Below are 15,613 nucleotides of genomic sequence, written 5' to 3' on the forward strand. Positions count from 1 at the left end.
TAAAATAAGAACAACACGCCCATCCCTTATGAAAGTGACAAAATTGGACAAAAGTGCAAATATCTGTTTAACAGAAATATTACCTAAGAAGAAAAAATATTGTATGCCACATATAAATGACAGAAAAATAAACTTGTATTGGCTAGTCCACCTGAGGTATCCCTTGAAAGTTAGTTATTCATGGTTGCAGCGACAACTATGATACTCAAATTTGTGAATTACAGCTGATGTGCAAATTAGGATGCACATACGATAAGTACAAAAATCAAAACTATTGTGCTAAACTTGTCAAAAAAACAACTTTGAAATGATATGTTAACATGTAGAATTACCATTTCACTACAAATTTGCATATGTACATCCATTGTGGAAAGAGTTGTGTGAGCGATGACGGATCATGGAACGTCAGTGGCACTACAGTTGAGATGGGTTTTTTGTATGGCACTCCAAGTGAAAATCAGTGATTGGTTACCATAAACAAAGGCAAGCACATCCTTTTATGAGAATACCACCACATCATGACAAAACTTGAATGATTCGAACATGGCGCATTGACATAGCCTAGTACATGAAAGGCACTATGGGATACTGCATGGCATTATGGGACAGGTGGATTTGTTCCCCCTTGTTGCATTCCCTGCAGACTGCGCTGGGACAGTTGTCTGCTTGGTGCCGCTGTATTATTTTGTTGACTGAGTAACGATGGGGCCCTGGATGGAGCTCTGGATGTGGCTCCTGGATACAAAGATCCAACTTCCGATTCTTCCTGCACCTGTAGAGATAGTGGAAAATGATTTCATCAGTTAAAGTTGTCTTAAGTTATCTTTTAGTATACTCAGAACTATGTAATTATGTGCATTGGTCAAAATCCATGAAAACTTACAGGTCTTAGCACAACTCTCAGGATCAAAAATTTTTGGCCATATACGGCTTTTTAGCTGAATTCTGAAGGCTTAAACCCTTTGAGTACTGTAATTGTTCTCACCAAATTTTAGTGAAACATTTCTACCATGAATTATTTTTTTACTATGAATTTTTCTGTAATTTTTTTATAATTTTGGACCAAATGGATATCACATTTCATTGGCTACAGTTTGTTATCAAAATTTTGACAAAAATCTGAAAAATATTGACTGAGGTATAATTTCTTAAGGTGACAAAAGTTGACTTCGGCACTCAAAGGGTTGACTCTGTTTTAGGGAGTCCATATGGGGAAGGACAAATTGCACTTCACAATGTCATACACTAGATAGCTTTCATTGTGTCAAGTGCATCTGTACCCCTTAGCTCAGTTTGCAGGAATGCCTGTGACAAATGTTCACTCTCCAGAAATAAAAATCAACCAGGTCTTCAAATAGAAAACTTGTCTATATAAATGATATGCTGATACAACATTCCAAAATAGTCACAGTCAAGGTTAGGATATGCCCATACAGTAGTGGAAAATGGTCATGGTCAATGTTATCCATCCTTTGATGCTAGTTTGGTCAGTTTTGTTACATTTGAGGAATGAGAAAGAAGCTGTGGATTTTCAGAAGCACACTCTAGTTCACTTACTCTGACTGTTCACAAAAAGAACGCAACTACCACATAAGAAAACAGTTATTGCCACATACCTGTACAGCAGTTAGGAACGGCTGAATTCTATCTTCTTTGGCGTACTCATCAAGGGCTTCAGGAGGAAAATCACCATCCACATTTTGCATGGCAAAGTCCACCAGACCCAAGACAAGCTGACGCATATACAAGACTGTGTGACGGTCAGGATCTCCATCCATTGTCCACTGATTCCGTCGTGACGTCTGTTCAATGGGCGCCTTTATTGGATGATCATCCCTACAAGTAGCAGGATAAGAATAAAAGGAAATAGCTCTCATAACAGACATGCTTTGATTAAACAAATTATTGCCTGATATTGTTTCATCTGGAATATTTGTTTACAGTGCTAGTCTCATTTGCATGAAAATGACACGTACCGTGATATAATTGATACATTTTTGGTGATTAATAGAAAACTGTTGTATTCTGATTAGGCAATAAACCATGCCCAGTGACAGTATACCATGAGATTTTGACCAGTTCACGACATATGTGCATGGGCGTTACCGAGTGCATATATAGACTGAACTGGTCAAAATCGAGGAGTATCCCCGTTAGCGAGGTGGTTTATTGCTATAATATCATAATATTTATTCTATTGTGAAATGTCAAAAGAGGAATTTTGCTCTAGCTTAGAGCTTAAGCCTATTCTGACTGTGCTATATTGTGAATATAGCACGGTTATTTTATGTCTCCACCAATCAAATCACTTTTTTTAGCGCCATCAATACACTGGTATGGTATAATTCAAAATATCTTCAGAGTTACTGATCATGTATATGAAATATGACACCTTTGGCAATATTTTCCAAAAACGATTGAACTTCTGCTGGGGTTTGCTGTTTTCCCATATGATTGCTCTTTGTAACCACATGGAAACTACTTTGGGAACAGAAGCAGCAGCGCTCCATTTCTTCATGGTTAAAACATCTGATTTAAATCTCTAAATGTACAGCCAAATGCATACAGAAATAAATTAAAAGCGATTTAACCCTTTGCATCCTGACCCCCTGGTACTCTATGATGTCATCGGACATTTATGTCCGAGCCGGGTTCAAAGGGTTAACAGGGTTTGCTAAAGTTATACATCAAATGTTTCTGTGTAATTACAATTAGAAGAAAATGACATTATTGTCTATAACTTTATTAAATAATACTGTAGCTTTGTCAATATCAGTGATGTTTGTGACGCCATTCGTATGATTATTACTGATAATGTATCTGATTATCTGGCATTGTGGCCCCATACGATTTCTACATCTACAAATTCACTGGCATTGCCAAAACTATAAAATAATAGCAATAATGTACCCCCTCCCGACACATAATGGATGAAAGAATTTCCATTAATGTACTTGGCTTTGTGTCATACATTATGTCATGCAAAGTTTGTTTTCTTCCATTATGGGCCGGGAGGAGTACATTATTGCTCAAATAATTTATTGGTTGGTACACTGGTTTCACACTTACCATGTGTTGAATGTCTTCCATATGTCTTTCCTTGTTTGAGCTCCGTTCTTGTCAAGCAAGTTGAGGACAGATACGAGAGTTTGCTTCTCACTGGTAAATCTCTGCAACAGATAACCAGAGGTCAAAATTAGAAGAAAGGAAGCACAGTAAAATCTGTGCATCAAAAGTCAAAGACAAGAGAAGGTGGATAGTTGACACTGAAAATTAATGGGGTTACCAAAGCCATTCAGTGTATGGTCATCCCAGCCCAGTGACAGCGTAATATTGTTTCTAGTCCCCTGACCTGTAACAATAGAAATCTAGGAGTCCTGTCTTCTATGTAGCCAGTCATGCATGCATTATTTATCACACAAATGTGTATTCACTGGGTCAGCAGACTGATTGAATGGCAAATTCCATGACCCGGGTGAGAAATTTGGAGATTCCAGACATCAAGCTATTAGATTTGCTTGACCCTGACATAAGCATACTTGTAGTAACAAAACTAGAATAAAATTTAAATATGTCAGTATCGTCATTACTTTTTCATGAGCAACATGATTTTGTCAATACTGTGATCTAGTTAGATCAAAGCATGCACTGTAAATTAACATCCTGGCAAGACTGCATAACACTGGGTTTACCCTTATCATAAGTCAAAGCTTCAACAGGTCATGGTGCTTTGTTTTACATGAATGGCATCCTAGAACTGGCAGATTATTGCCAATAGGATTTGGTCTGTGTAATTCTATATAACAGGTATTAAAACACTATCAATGAGGCAGACTTTGTATGTATATCATATGAGAGGCAATTTTGTGATGTTTTAAAATGAAGCACTGCCCTGCAGGTCTGCGGTTTGCCTTTAATCTGTATTTCTAATACAGAACAAAATGTCTTCAGATTATATCAGTACAACAAAGTTGGAAACGTGTAACCAGTGCTCATAAAGGCCTACATAGAAAATTTCATAAATTTTGTCATGTTTTAAAATGAGGCACTGCCCTGCAGGCCTGTTTGCCTGAAAATCTGTATTATTTAGTAGGAAACAAAATGTCTTCAGATTATATCAGTACAAAAAAGTTGGAAATGTGTGACCTGCACATGAAGGCCTATATAAAAATTTTCATCACAACATGTGAATAATGTGAGATTTACCCTTGGGCACTGTAGTATGGTGATCTGTCCGCCTGATGATGCCACCAAGATTTGGGATGTTGGATTGACTTTAGCGATGCGAGGATCTATCACCATGCCTACGAAATCACCGCTGGGTTGAGAGGTCATGATGAGACGTCCAGTGTTCATTGAGTACACTGTCAGCGATCCATTCACGTTGCAAACTATATAATCTGATCCGGTGGCATCGTGAAGTCGACTTATCTGTAGAAATTTGGACAAAAGGATTGAGGAAATTCAGTTATAAATTCCTTATTAAAAATATCACACATTGTCAGAGATACTGACGGGCTTAAAAGCTTATAGATCGTGAGGATATTTGAGTATATGTAGCAACAATTCCATGGACTATATTAGTGTATCATTCTATTCTGGACCACAGTGAAATACAGGACATCAATCACAAACCAATAATATACATGTGCTTGGCCATAATTTACAAAGTTGATGAAAACTGAATGTCAAGGGGATTTAAATACGGTGATTGTCTCTTGAAGTCATTATATGTAAACATATATTTAGCTCCATTTGTGCCCACTCGTTCCTTGTGTCTGATATGCCAGTTCTGGTCATGTTCTCTTCCTTACAGTCCCTTAGGGACTGGTCAGTTTTTTCAGCCTGGGGGGGGGGGCGGTGGATTCATGGGGGGGGTCACCCTGTTTTTGACTTTGGTGATGGGGGGGGGGTCACCATGTTTTTGTAATGCCCAATAGGGGGGGTCAGTATGTTTTTTAATTTTGACACAGGCTCATCATTGCCTAAAATGCTAGTGTCAGCCATAAATTTCATCATTCAGTTGTATTTTTCGGCGCGCCTTTCGGGTGCGTAACTTTAATAATCAGTCATATTTTTCAGCACGCCCAACTTTAACATATCAAACATACATATATCAGAGATATCTGTATGTTCAATATTTTTATGCGTGCTCTTCAAGCTCAGTACTTTAATATATCAGACATTTTTCAGCATGCCCTTCAGGTGCATGACTTTAATATACAAGGCATATATATAAGAGATATCAGGATGTTTTATATTTTTCAGCGTGCCCTTCGGGCGCCATACTTTAATAAATCAGAGATTTATGTCAGAGATATCTTGATGTTTGCTAAGTGAAAGTGTACCATTATGAAATCTGCATTTCATATGAAAAGGATGACAAATTCCTGATACTTTTCTGTTCTCTCTATGAGAATTCAGTATGAGAAAGCAACATGCACAAATATTTCACAATATATATTTGATACAATGACTTATTTTAGAGATAGAAAAATGACAAGATATCTTTCCTTCTCATTGATGGAATTATTTCCTGTGTCTCATTTTTCTGTAGAAAGATGCTTTTTTATGAACAAAATAACAGTTAAAAAAGGCAGTTTTGTCATTATTAGCTGTGCTTTTATGGTTTCAATGTTACAAGAAAGGTCCTCTCAGACACTGTACACATCAGATTTGGCTAAAAAAGCTCTCTATGGCTCCTCAGGAGTTGGCAAGCCATCAAAGTTTTTGATTCACTGTTTTTTCCTCTTTGATATTAATGATTGACATCCATTTCTGTACAACAATTCAGGACATCTGGTTAAGCATAGAAAGTGTGAAATACATTCACAGCTCATTCAAAATGTACTGTATTCAAACTTTAAGATTGACACTTTGAAATTCCTATCTTACAACTGACATGTCAACAATTTCATTAAAACATAGAATGACTATTTAAAATATAAATATATATAAAATTTAAAATATAATATATATATATATATATATATATATATATATATATATATATATATATATATATATTATATATATATATTATATATATATATATAATTTATGTCCACCTTTTGCTTTACTTATGTCGCGCGCGGGGGGGGGGGGGGGGTCGTCACCCTGTTTTCGAAATTGGGAATAGGGGGGGTTCACCCTGTTTTCAAATTTGGAATAGGGGGGGTCAGCCACTTTTGACGTCGGCAAAAAATAATCCACCGGCCCCCCCCCCCCAGGCCGAAGAAACTGACCAGTCCCTTATTGACAGGAGATACCAAACGGAGGAAAACAGTGAACAGCGCCCTCAACTTGCCTCAAACAACTAAGATATATATCAAACAGAATAAGTTGTTATCTATTGACACGATTTGCTTTGTCTAAGTTTTATATGATAATTGATTCATTATATTCTACAAAACAAAATCATGGAACCACTGTATGTTAGGGCTCTGCTTTCAACAACTTTTTTAAATCTACGGCTAAAAAGTTTAATGATAAAAATTTCCTTTACAAGGAATTATGTCATTCCACAAGTGAGTATCTCTGTAACAAGTCTGAATTTACCCATAACGGATATTCTGACAAGCATCCATGATTCTGCCAGCAGACATTGTGATTAAATTCTCCTTGAAATAAATGTGTACAATTGCTATTGTATACGTCCACTGACACAGATTCAAGACAGGCTGACTTACATCAAATGAACAGACGTCTTCATATTGACACTGTTGAAACTGATCTTCTGACAGTTCAATCAGAATATTTAGATCGCTCATCTTCATCTTCGTCAGATCAACACTGACTATGGTGATGTGAGGTCCTGCAAAATTATTTGACATCAGTAGAAAGTAGTGTTAAAATGTGAAGATATTGGTCAGCGAAAATTGGGCAAACATTTGTTATATGAATGTGTGAATTCTAAGCAAGGTGTTTAAAGTGATATTGGTGCTTTCCGGAGTAAAATACATGCATGGGTCGCACTTATAAATATCTTCCTCATGACAAGGCAGATTTCAAAATGGGTTTGTTTTGCTAAAGATAAAGAAAATAAAATTAGAAATCCATTAAAAATCCTAAATTTTTAATGAAATACTTCAATTCAAAATATAAAATATGGAAATTGGTTGTTGCTTGAAAAAATCTCAAGTGCCATAGACAACCAGCCCTGGTGTAGAAGCCATTAAGTGCTCTTTGGGAAGAGTGTGTGCCAATAAAAATTTTTCTACTCACTTGTCGGTGACAAAAAGGTTTGTTGGACAATGAGAAACAAAGCAAAAAATATTGCTGATGTCATATGTAATATTTTTATGATCTTTACCATGGGTCCAGGGTCAAGGTTCAAACAGCCATAACTTTCTGGACATCTCACTTTCTAAAATCTGGTATTCTATGACTAAAACAAGTCTCAAATTGCCCGAGGTATGGTGCATTCATTTTCCTGGACACATGTACCGGTATATACAACTGGAATACCCTGTGACTTGTACATCATCTTGATTATTATGCTTTTAAAGTTCAGAGTATTGCTGAATTTTTTTGTTGTTCAAAAGAAATTTCAAACTTTTTATAGCAACTTTCACACCCCAACATACCTTTAGGTTCATGTGATGGTAACAATAACATGAATATTAACTCTCTGCCAGCCGGTGTTTGCTTACAGCACAGAACTTTACTAACATTATTCTGAAATAGAAAAAGAAATATTGTACTAAAATTGGGAAACAAAAAAGCATAAGGAAACTGGATAAAAGTTAAGGGTATTACAGTTAAACTGTAAAAAATATTAACCCTTTGAGTGCCAAAGTAAATTTTTGTTGCCCATAGAAAGTATAACATAGCCAACACCTTTTTGCAGATCTAGACAATTTTTTTCAGATTTTCCCCAAAATTCTGGTAAAAATTGTAGCCATAGAAAAGTTATGTCCATTTGGTCAAAAATTACCAAAATAAATACAGAAAAATTCATAAAAATTGCTGAAATGTTACACTTAAATTTTGGTGGGAAAAATTACAGCTCTCAAAGGGTTAATCCCTGTCATTTTCCCTGCTTTGGTACATCATCCTATTGTTCTATAGTAGTGCAAGGTTATGTACATGTGCATGTAGATATAGGGAAGACAGTTTATGTAGAAAGTGTCTCAACTTTTTGGACTCGCCCATACAAATTTAACTATTAATCAACAAGGATTGTAGTAGAGTGATAATTTTCAGAGAAAATCTTATTTCCTTAAATTGTTGTTGCTGAGTATTGGGTGGTAATTTCTCACTGAATTGTGCATTTGCTGTTATTCAAAACCCGTTAAAATTTTGTCAACTGGACTATACGATAATTTTATTTGAGTTTCAAAATTTACCTTGGCTGGGGTGTAGTGTCTCATGAAGTATGACGAAAGTGATCCCGATGAAGCATGGCGTTGAATAATGTGAAACATTGCACCTGAGTCACTCACATCCTTTGGGGTGTAGACGTACGTCTGAAAATAAACAACACATGTTTTGTGTGTAAATTTACAACTGATTTCAAACTGCATCTTGATATTCTTGAAGCTTGGAAGACTGATTTCTGATAGCACACATATTGTGGAGAGGTATAGTTACTTCTTCTGTATTGGTAGCTGTCAAGTTGTTTCTAACATACACTATGAATTAAAATTATTGCAGTTGCTATTTTGTAATGCCTGTCCTTATTCTGCATAAATACCTACAAGACATTTACAGTAAATCATTTCTTGAAAAAAGAGCTAACATTGGTGGTGTGCTTTGTAGAGGAAATTTCTACAACAAATAAATAAACAACTGGAAAAATATTGAAACAAAATACTGCCTTGCTTTCATTCATTTTAACCTGATCAACTGTCAAAAATTTCAGAAATTTTGAATAACACTGACAAACTGACTCAGTACCACTACATCATTTAATTAGGATGTTTACATGAATTCTCATGTAATGATTTAAGCAAACACTTGAAGGGATTTTAATGCTCATTTTTGTTGGCTTTTGTTGGAACTACAGGGCAAAGTGGGTGGAATTATCGGACAGCATTCCAGTGACATCACATTGGTTGCTGCGGAAACAGGTGGCAGATATAATGCCCTCAAACAGGATCATGTTACACTTCTTTTGTCTTTACGCAAACAATACTTTGCGGGCATACATTTTAGGGAATGCTACAATGTATTTGTAAATAGTTTAATTATCACAAATCTGCTAGCGTCTTTTAAACAGCCCACATCATGGGAGAGAAAAGGGCATTCTTTGTACAAGATGCATCAGTTTGTTCTTCTACAATCTAAAATCTGAAGGACTCATTAGACTTCCAGAAATTTTCAGGTTTCTCTCAGCATAAATAATACATCATGAAATCTTTTTACAGACAGCTACAACTTTTAAAAGAAAATTACTGCAACTCTCAAGAAGCTTTGCATGTAGGAACCATAGAACTGGCAGACTACATACACAAATATCAAAAAACGGCACTTGTATATAGTGAGATTTCAATGCTTGGTTAAATTTCATATAGTTATCTGAATTTCAATTGCACAAACCTGCAGTTGCAAATTTTTAATATTGTGAGAATATACAAATCTGTGAGACTCAAATACATGTACATTTTTGCATACATGGAAGCTAAAAAACAGAAATTTAAGACTGGTGACATTGAAATATTATGAAATTACCACAAGCTGTGTTTGTTGATCCAGTTCTTCATGCCATGGTGATTGGTTGTACAAATTGGCATTTCTGATTCGCTGCTCAGCCTGGGCTCTGTCTGCCTCAACGATTGGATCACCTGTTTGATCAGAACTACGTTTTGACTTCTTGCTTTTCTTACTTGAACGAGAAGGCGGAGGTTCTTGGAAAAACATCTGGTGATAGAGTAAAAACGGACGATGTTTGAATTTTCATGGCTTATAAAATGGTATCTCAGGCTCAAAACTCGGCAAGACTGGAAGAATGCTGGGCTCTTTCCAAGTTACAGTGCAATGGAACATTATCTTAGGGAGTACATATGGATTTATTTACCATTAAAGGCACTCCCAGACAAGCATTGATTTTTGCCATAATGGAAATGTGGGCCAAGTGTACTTCAGGTGTGCAAAAAAACTTGATAGCCACAGTTTACTTTGGTTTATACCTATGACCATGTACTGTATGTCTGTCAGTAATACTTGGTAAATCTATAAAAATGTGTGGCATAGAATTTACAACTACATGTATTTTTTTCTAACACCACCTGAATCTCTGTTTGTGTTAATGCTACAAGTCTAGTCAACCTGCTCTCTTACATCTAAAAGACTGTTCTGAATTAGTCTCTGAAAGTCAATGAAATAAAACGTAAAGGCTTCCCTTCTGGAGGGAGGGTTGGTAACATAATTTAAAACCTCAATCACACATTGACATATGACTTATAAATCATTTGTTTATACCTCCTTTTTATTTCCTAAAAATTTTAACCAACTTTAAGGGCCAACACTATTAATTGCATAATAGAAACTGATCTACAATATTTTTCTAACAGAGGAAGACTATTTCAGAACAGCATTCAAGAAAGAATTTATATACACATTTCCTCTTCTATTGAACAAAACCATTTTGCAAATATTATCTACGACACATATAATGTCATCTTTGGAATGCACATCTCCATGGATACCAATCTCCTTAGAAACCATGGTAGGGGTAACTATGTACACATTGATGATACAATTATTAATGAGAAGCACCAACACAAAGTTGAAAATTAAACTGCAAATTTCACTTGATATAAAACCAAACTTTATTAGATGACTAATTTCAGTTATGTACTTGTCACTGACCAGGATACAACGATGATCAGGTAGGTACTCATATCACTGTCTATCTTTGACAAAATCTATCGTGTAATCTCAGACATGAATGTCTCCCTTTTGTGCTAATTTATAAAACTTAATTAATCTCAGGAAATATTCAACTAGAAAGAGAAAATATTTTCATTGAGAATGTTACAATGGATTCATTTCATTATATCTTCCTTGAATAGGGCTGATTTGCCAGTACATGTATATTCTGAAGTTTTTCAGTTTACATAATTTGGTATGCTTTTCATCTTTTCTACACTCCATTACACACATAGACATATAATAGATGAAATTCATACTTAAAAATCTAGATATATCTATCCAGAGCTTTATAAGGGATGTAATATTTTGATGGGGTGTGGAAAGGTCAAAGGTCATACAATGATGTTAAGTCTATCGAAAGCTGAGATAAATTTTTTGGAAGTTAACTCTAAAGTATCTGATTTCTTTGAACATCAACGATATGAGGATATAGATCATGGTCTCTGAAGAGAAAGTAGCTATTTTCTTGCATACATAAAAAGTCTTGTCAAATTAATTGTTTCATTCTTTAGGATTAACCCCTACATCATTCCATCATTAGAAAGGATATTTTGTTTCATTGTCAATTATCTTAAAGTTTGTAATTTGCCATGTTTTATAAATATCTGACGTTGAAATTGTTTCTTTTGTGTATTTATTTATTTGGCAGGGACAATACTGATGACCTTGAACCAGAAACTCAACTTTGTTCACAGTGAAATGACACTGAAACTTGACAATGAATCACAAACATGTAAAACTGGCGTTGAATTTTGATATTGTAGCTGTGGAGTGAAATTTTGGTAATGGCTGATGAAAACTATCAGAGGAACGACACCAAAAAGAATGACACCAATGTTACTCTGTTTGAGAGTCTCAACGGAAAAGATGAATTTGAAAACGGACAAAAGTTGACAACAACTGAGACATCATGTGTGGCACTGGGAATTCCAGGAGTCGTCTTATCCCTGCTGTCTGGATCGGCCTTTTCCATCGCATCTCTATTTCTCTTGCTGGCAGGGCAAGGAGGGGTGCCGAACTTTGAAATTTTATTCCTGGGTAACATTGCAATCTTACTGGAAGCCCTGCCTGGGTTTGTGTGCTTGAAGCACAGTATCTTTGCGAAGGATTTGAAAGACACAGGATTAATGATAACTGCTGGGATCGGACGAGCTGCTGCTGACTGTTTCTGGTTCGTGTCGTTGTCCTACCTTCCCATCGGCAGCAGTACGGCCATACAGCTGGGTCTAGCGCCAATCTTCACAGGAATACTGTCTGCGATCGTCATGAAAGAAAGCTGGGGTTCCTTTGAGATTGTTGTGGCGCACGTCAATATCGCGGCATTTATGCTTCTTGAAAGACCGAAGATCCTGTTCGGAGAACTATCGCCTGAAATGGACGACAATAACCCGCAATCCACTGGTTTGATGGTTCTAGGCATAGTCATGTCATGTCTATCATCAATCGTCCAATCGGCTGTGACCGTAACCGTGCGCTACTTGGATGAACGTGTCAATGTATTTGCGGTTGTTTTCTATCAGGCATTCATCGCAATGATTATATCACCGATAGTGATGAACCTGATTGGATCACCAGTCTGGGAGTTAGACGCTCTCACTGCGGGTTCACTGGCCGGATCTGTGCTCGCGTGGACGATGGCGAACTGGGCTTTCTACTACGCCTTGCAAATTGAGAAAGCCGCCCCTGTGGCATTTCTACGCAACATAAACGTTTTGGTGACTCTGATTTTAGACTGTATTGTGTGGAAAGTTTTTCCTACTGTTCTAGATTTTATGGGAGGGTCTCACATCCTGGTAGGGACTGTAGCAGTCGCAATGTCTGCATGTAGCAACAGAAGGCAACAGGCAAAGTCATGAAATTCTGACCACCACAACAAAACAGCTTTCTGATCTGGTTTTGTTGACTAACTCTAGACTTTTTATGAGTCATATAGTGAAGTGAATTCACATAAATATTTACATTCACAATTCTCAGGATTCAGATCTTCTCAAATCACAAATTAATTAATTTAACTTAACCTAGAACCTGGGCACGCATTTCTACTTTTGCAAACCCAAAACTGTAGCAGAAAAAACATTTGACCTTTGAACTTGGGTTCTGACAGCCTTCACATTGAATATGATGTACAATTTGTATTTTGGTGACCTCTGCCTGGCTTATGACTTTTGCTAGCATAATGTTTTTACTAGTATTTATTTAGTATGCATGTTAATTTGTGAGTGCTTGATAATAGTTTTGATCTTTGTTCTTACATACATCAGATTTGTAACAATCAGTGACAATGCCATCTGCTGTGAACAGTACATACATGTATACCCAACCTTGATACAATCAAGTCTTGTGTGTGAGCACTGACAAATACTGTTACCAACAATGCATTTCACCAGGCCCACTATGTGCAATAACTATTTTGATACACTGTTATTAATGCAGCTACGATACCAATAAATGTACTCTGATTTTGACAGACATTACATAATTTGTACACCTTCTTTTATACTGAACAGAGAGAGAGAGAGAGAGAGAGAGAGAGAGAGAGAGAGAGAGAGAGAGAGAGACGCACTCACTCTACTATTTGTTTGTTTTCTTGATCTGTTTGAAGGAAGCAGTATTTGAATAGTGTGCTGAAAATGGCTTTACAACACACTATAAGGGAATTCATCCTGAGTGATTAAAGAAGGAACACAATTGGACACTGGAAACCATCCTATGAGAATTGAGATTCAAATCTGATGGATACTAGCAAGCTCACTTACCTTTGACCCTACATTGGGCGTTGGTACAAACGCCCTCTCTGACAACTCAAGACGGTACTTCTTGTACGGTTCAAACCATTCAAAGTGGCTCAGATTTTTCCTGCATTCAAAAAATCAAATAAAACAAACTCTATGTTTACATCACAACATAACTAAAACACACATGATGTGAAACAGTGGAATACCATGAATGCTGTAAGAAGCACATTTTTATATATGTGGGATTGGGTTTCACATTATGTATATTTTCAACCATTTATAACATTATCACTGAGTCAATTCATCAATTCATATGAACATATCCATTTTCTGTTTGATATGAAAGGTTTTTATGAGATATGCAATGGTTGAAGCTGTAAGGATATTTTAACAGATTATCCAACCCACTTTGTGATATGTAATTCAAAAACTGTTTTCATAAAACAAAATTTCATGTAATAAAGCTTAGTGACATATTCAAATAATTGTTTCCCATAATTCAGTATTGTTTATCATCATCAGTCAGCTCTTCCTGTGGCCAAGTATTTACTTTGAGCCATCATATATTTATTGTGAGGGATGACTACATCATTACCACAGCTGCAAATATGCTTTTTATATTAAAATCTGCTATAGCTATAACTTTTGACAATTTCTGGGGTGTTTCATTTCATGTGTCAACTTTATTTTCCTTGTGTTTTCAACAAATCATGTTGTTGGTTTCTCAATGTTTGCTGTATATTGGACGAACATTGTTTGATTCAAGTTGCAACAGAAGTTTGGTGATAAAAACTCCCTACACATCACTATAAGCACAGTCATTCCACAAATGGTTTGTGGAATGACTGTGCTGTAAGCAAGGCTTTAGGTTCATAAAACCATTATTTTGGGGGACACTGGGTGGAGACATAGACTGAAAGCTCCATCGCTCGAGGGCGCTGTCTACACTCAGATTGTTGAGGTGTACAAAGGTTATTTGCTGGAATAATCTATTGTTTTTGAAGACAACAACACCTACTTGTGGTATCTCCAGATGAAAATGTATCCTTGTTCATCAACTGTGACCATGTGACCATTATTCTTGATAAAGCCTATGTAAATGAGTTGACCTTTGTGACCCCTGAAGAGTTCAGCAGGTATCTCCTGACCAATCAGGTTGGACGGTTTATCTGTTTCAACCTGTGACATGGAGAATTCTCAGTGAAAGTTATTGATTATATGACATGAATATTTTTGTCGCATTGGAGGAATTTCAAGAATTCACAGTAATGTAATAAAATGTACTGGTCCTAACTTTTTGTTCTGTTCTGTAAACATGAGTGATCAAATACTTTTCCCATGTTGTTCTAACATCCTGTATCTGTGCATGCACTCACTGAAAACACATTTGAATGTGGCATATCCACAGGGTAAGTTAAACCAGTATATCTGAAGTCTGGAAAGGCAACTGTTTTGGCTTTGATCAGTGAATTTGCCATACCATCGTGCCTGCTAAATCATGCACTGAATACTTCCTTTTTCTACTTCTGCTGATGTGGTTGTCATTCTTAGGTTCAAGCAGAACATTTATGGATTCATGAACACATATCAAGGCATTAATTTGATTAAAGCTAATCATTTAGGTTAACACAGATGCGGCCAAGGCAAATGATGTAGTGTGAGATATGACTTACATTTTTCTGATAAACTTTCTCAGTACTGACAAAAGCATTCTGAGTTGTATCGACTGATTTCCTCTCCATGTCACATCTTAGAATATCTCCATTATTAAGACCAACGACAACATGTCTCTGTAAATTAAAGAATAGTAATTTACCTTTTCACTGCTCTTTCTCCATTTAGAGGATCAACTTTCCCCATAAAAAAAAACAATTGTTCAAAACCAATATTTGGGGTGGGGATGGGGGGGGGGGGGGGGGTGAAGGCATTGAACATGACAGTACATAAGTAATCACCTTGTCTGTTTTGGCTTCAAATAAATTTAACCTGATTTTGAAAATAAT

General features: G+C 36.3%; 1 protein-coding gene across 2 annotated transcripts in view; it reads right to left on the reverse strand.

Moving 5' to 3' along the window:
• Positions 1-454: 454 nt before the first annotated feature.
• LOC139119276 (uncharacterized) overlaps positions 455-15,613 on the reverse strand; it is a 37,123-nt gene continuing 21,964 nt past the window's right edge. For both annotated transcript variants that reach the window (XM_070682983.1, XM_070682984.1), the window contains 11 exons: positions 15,284-15,400; positions 14,629-14,789; positions 13,632-13,731; positions 9,673-9,861; positions 8,349-8,468; positions 7,587-7,677; positions 6,690-6,814; positions 4,207-4,431; positions 3,070-3,170; positions 1,617-1,836; positions 455-772 (listed from right to left, as the gene is read on the reverse strand). In XM_070682983.1, coding sequence (XP_070539084.1) covers positions 599-772; positions 1,617-1,836; positions 3,070-3,170; positions 4,207-4,431; positions 6,690-6,814; positions 7,587-7,677; positions 8,349-8,468; positions 9,673-9,861; positions 13,632-13,731; positions 14,629-14,789; positions 15,284-15,400 — 1,623 coding nt within the window. In that variant the 3' untranslated portion in view covers positions 455-598. The remainder of the gene's footprint in view (positions 773-1,616; positions 1,837-3,069; positions 3,171-4,206; positions 4,432-6,689; positions 6,815-7,586; positions 7,678-8,348; positions 8,469-9,672; positions 9,862-13,631; positions 13,732-14,628; positions 14,790-15,283; positions 15,401-15,613) is intronic.

This window comes from Ptychodera flava, chromosome 19 (genome assembly GCF_041260155.1).
Source record: "Ptychodera flava strain L36383 chromosome 19, AS_Pfla_20210202, whole genome shotgun sequence".
Lineage (NCBI taxonomy): Eukaryota > Metazoa > Hemichordata > Enteropneusta > Ptychoderidae > Ptychodera > Ptychodera flava.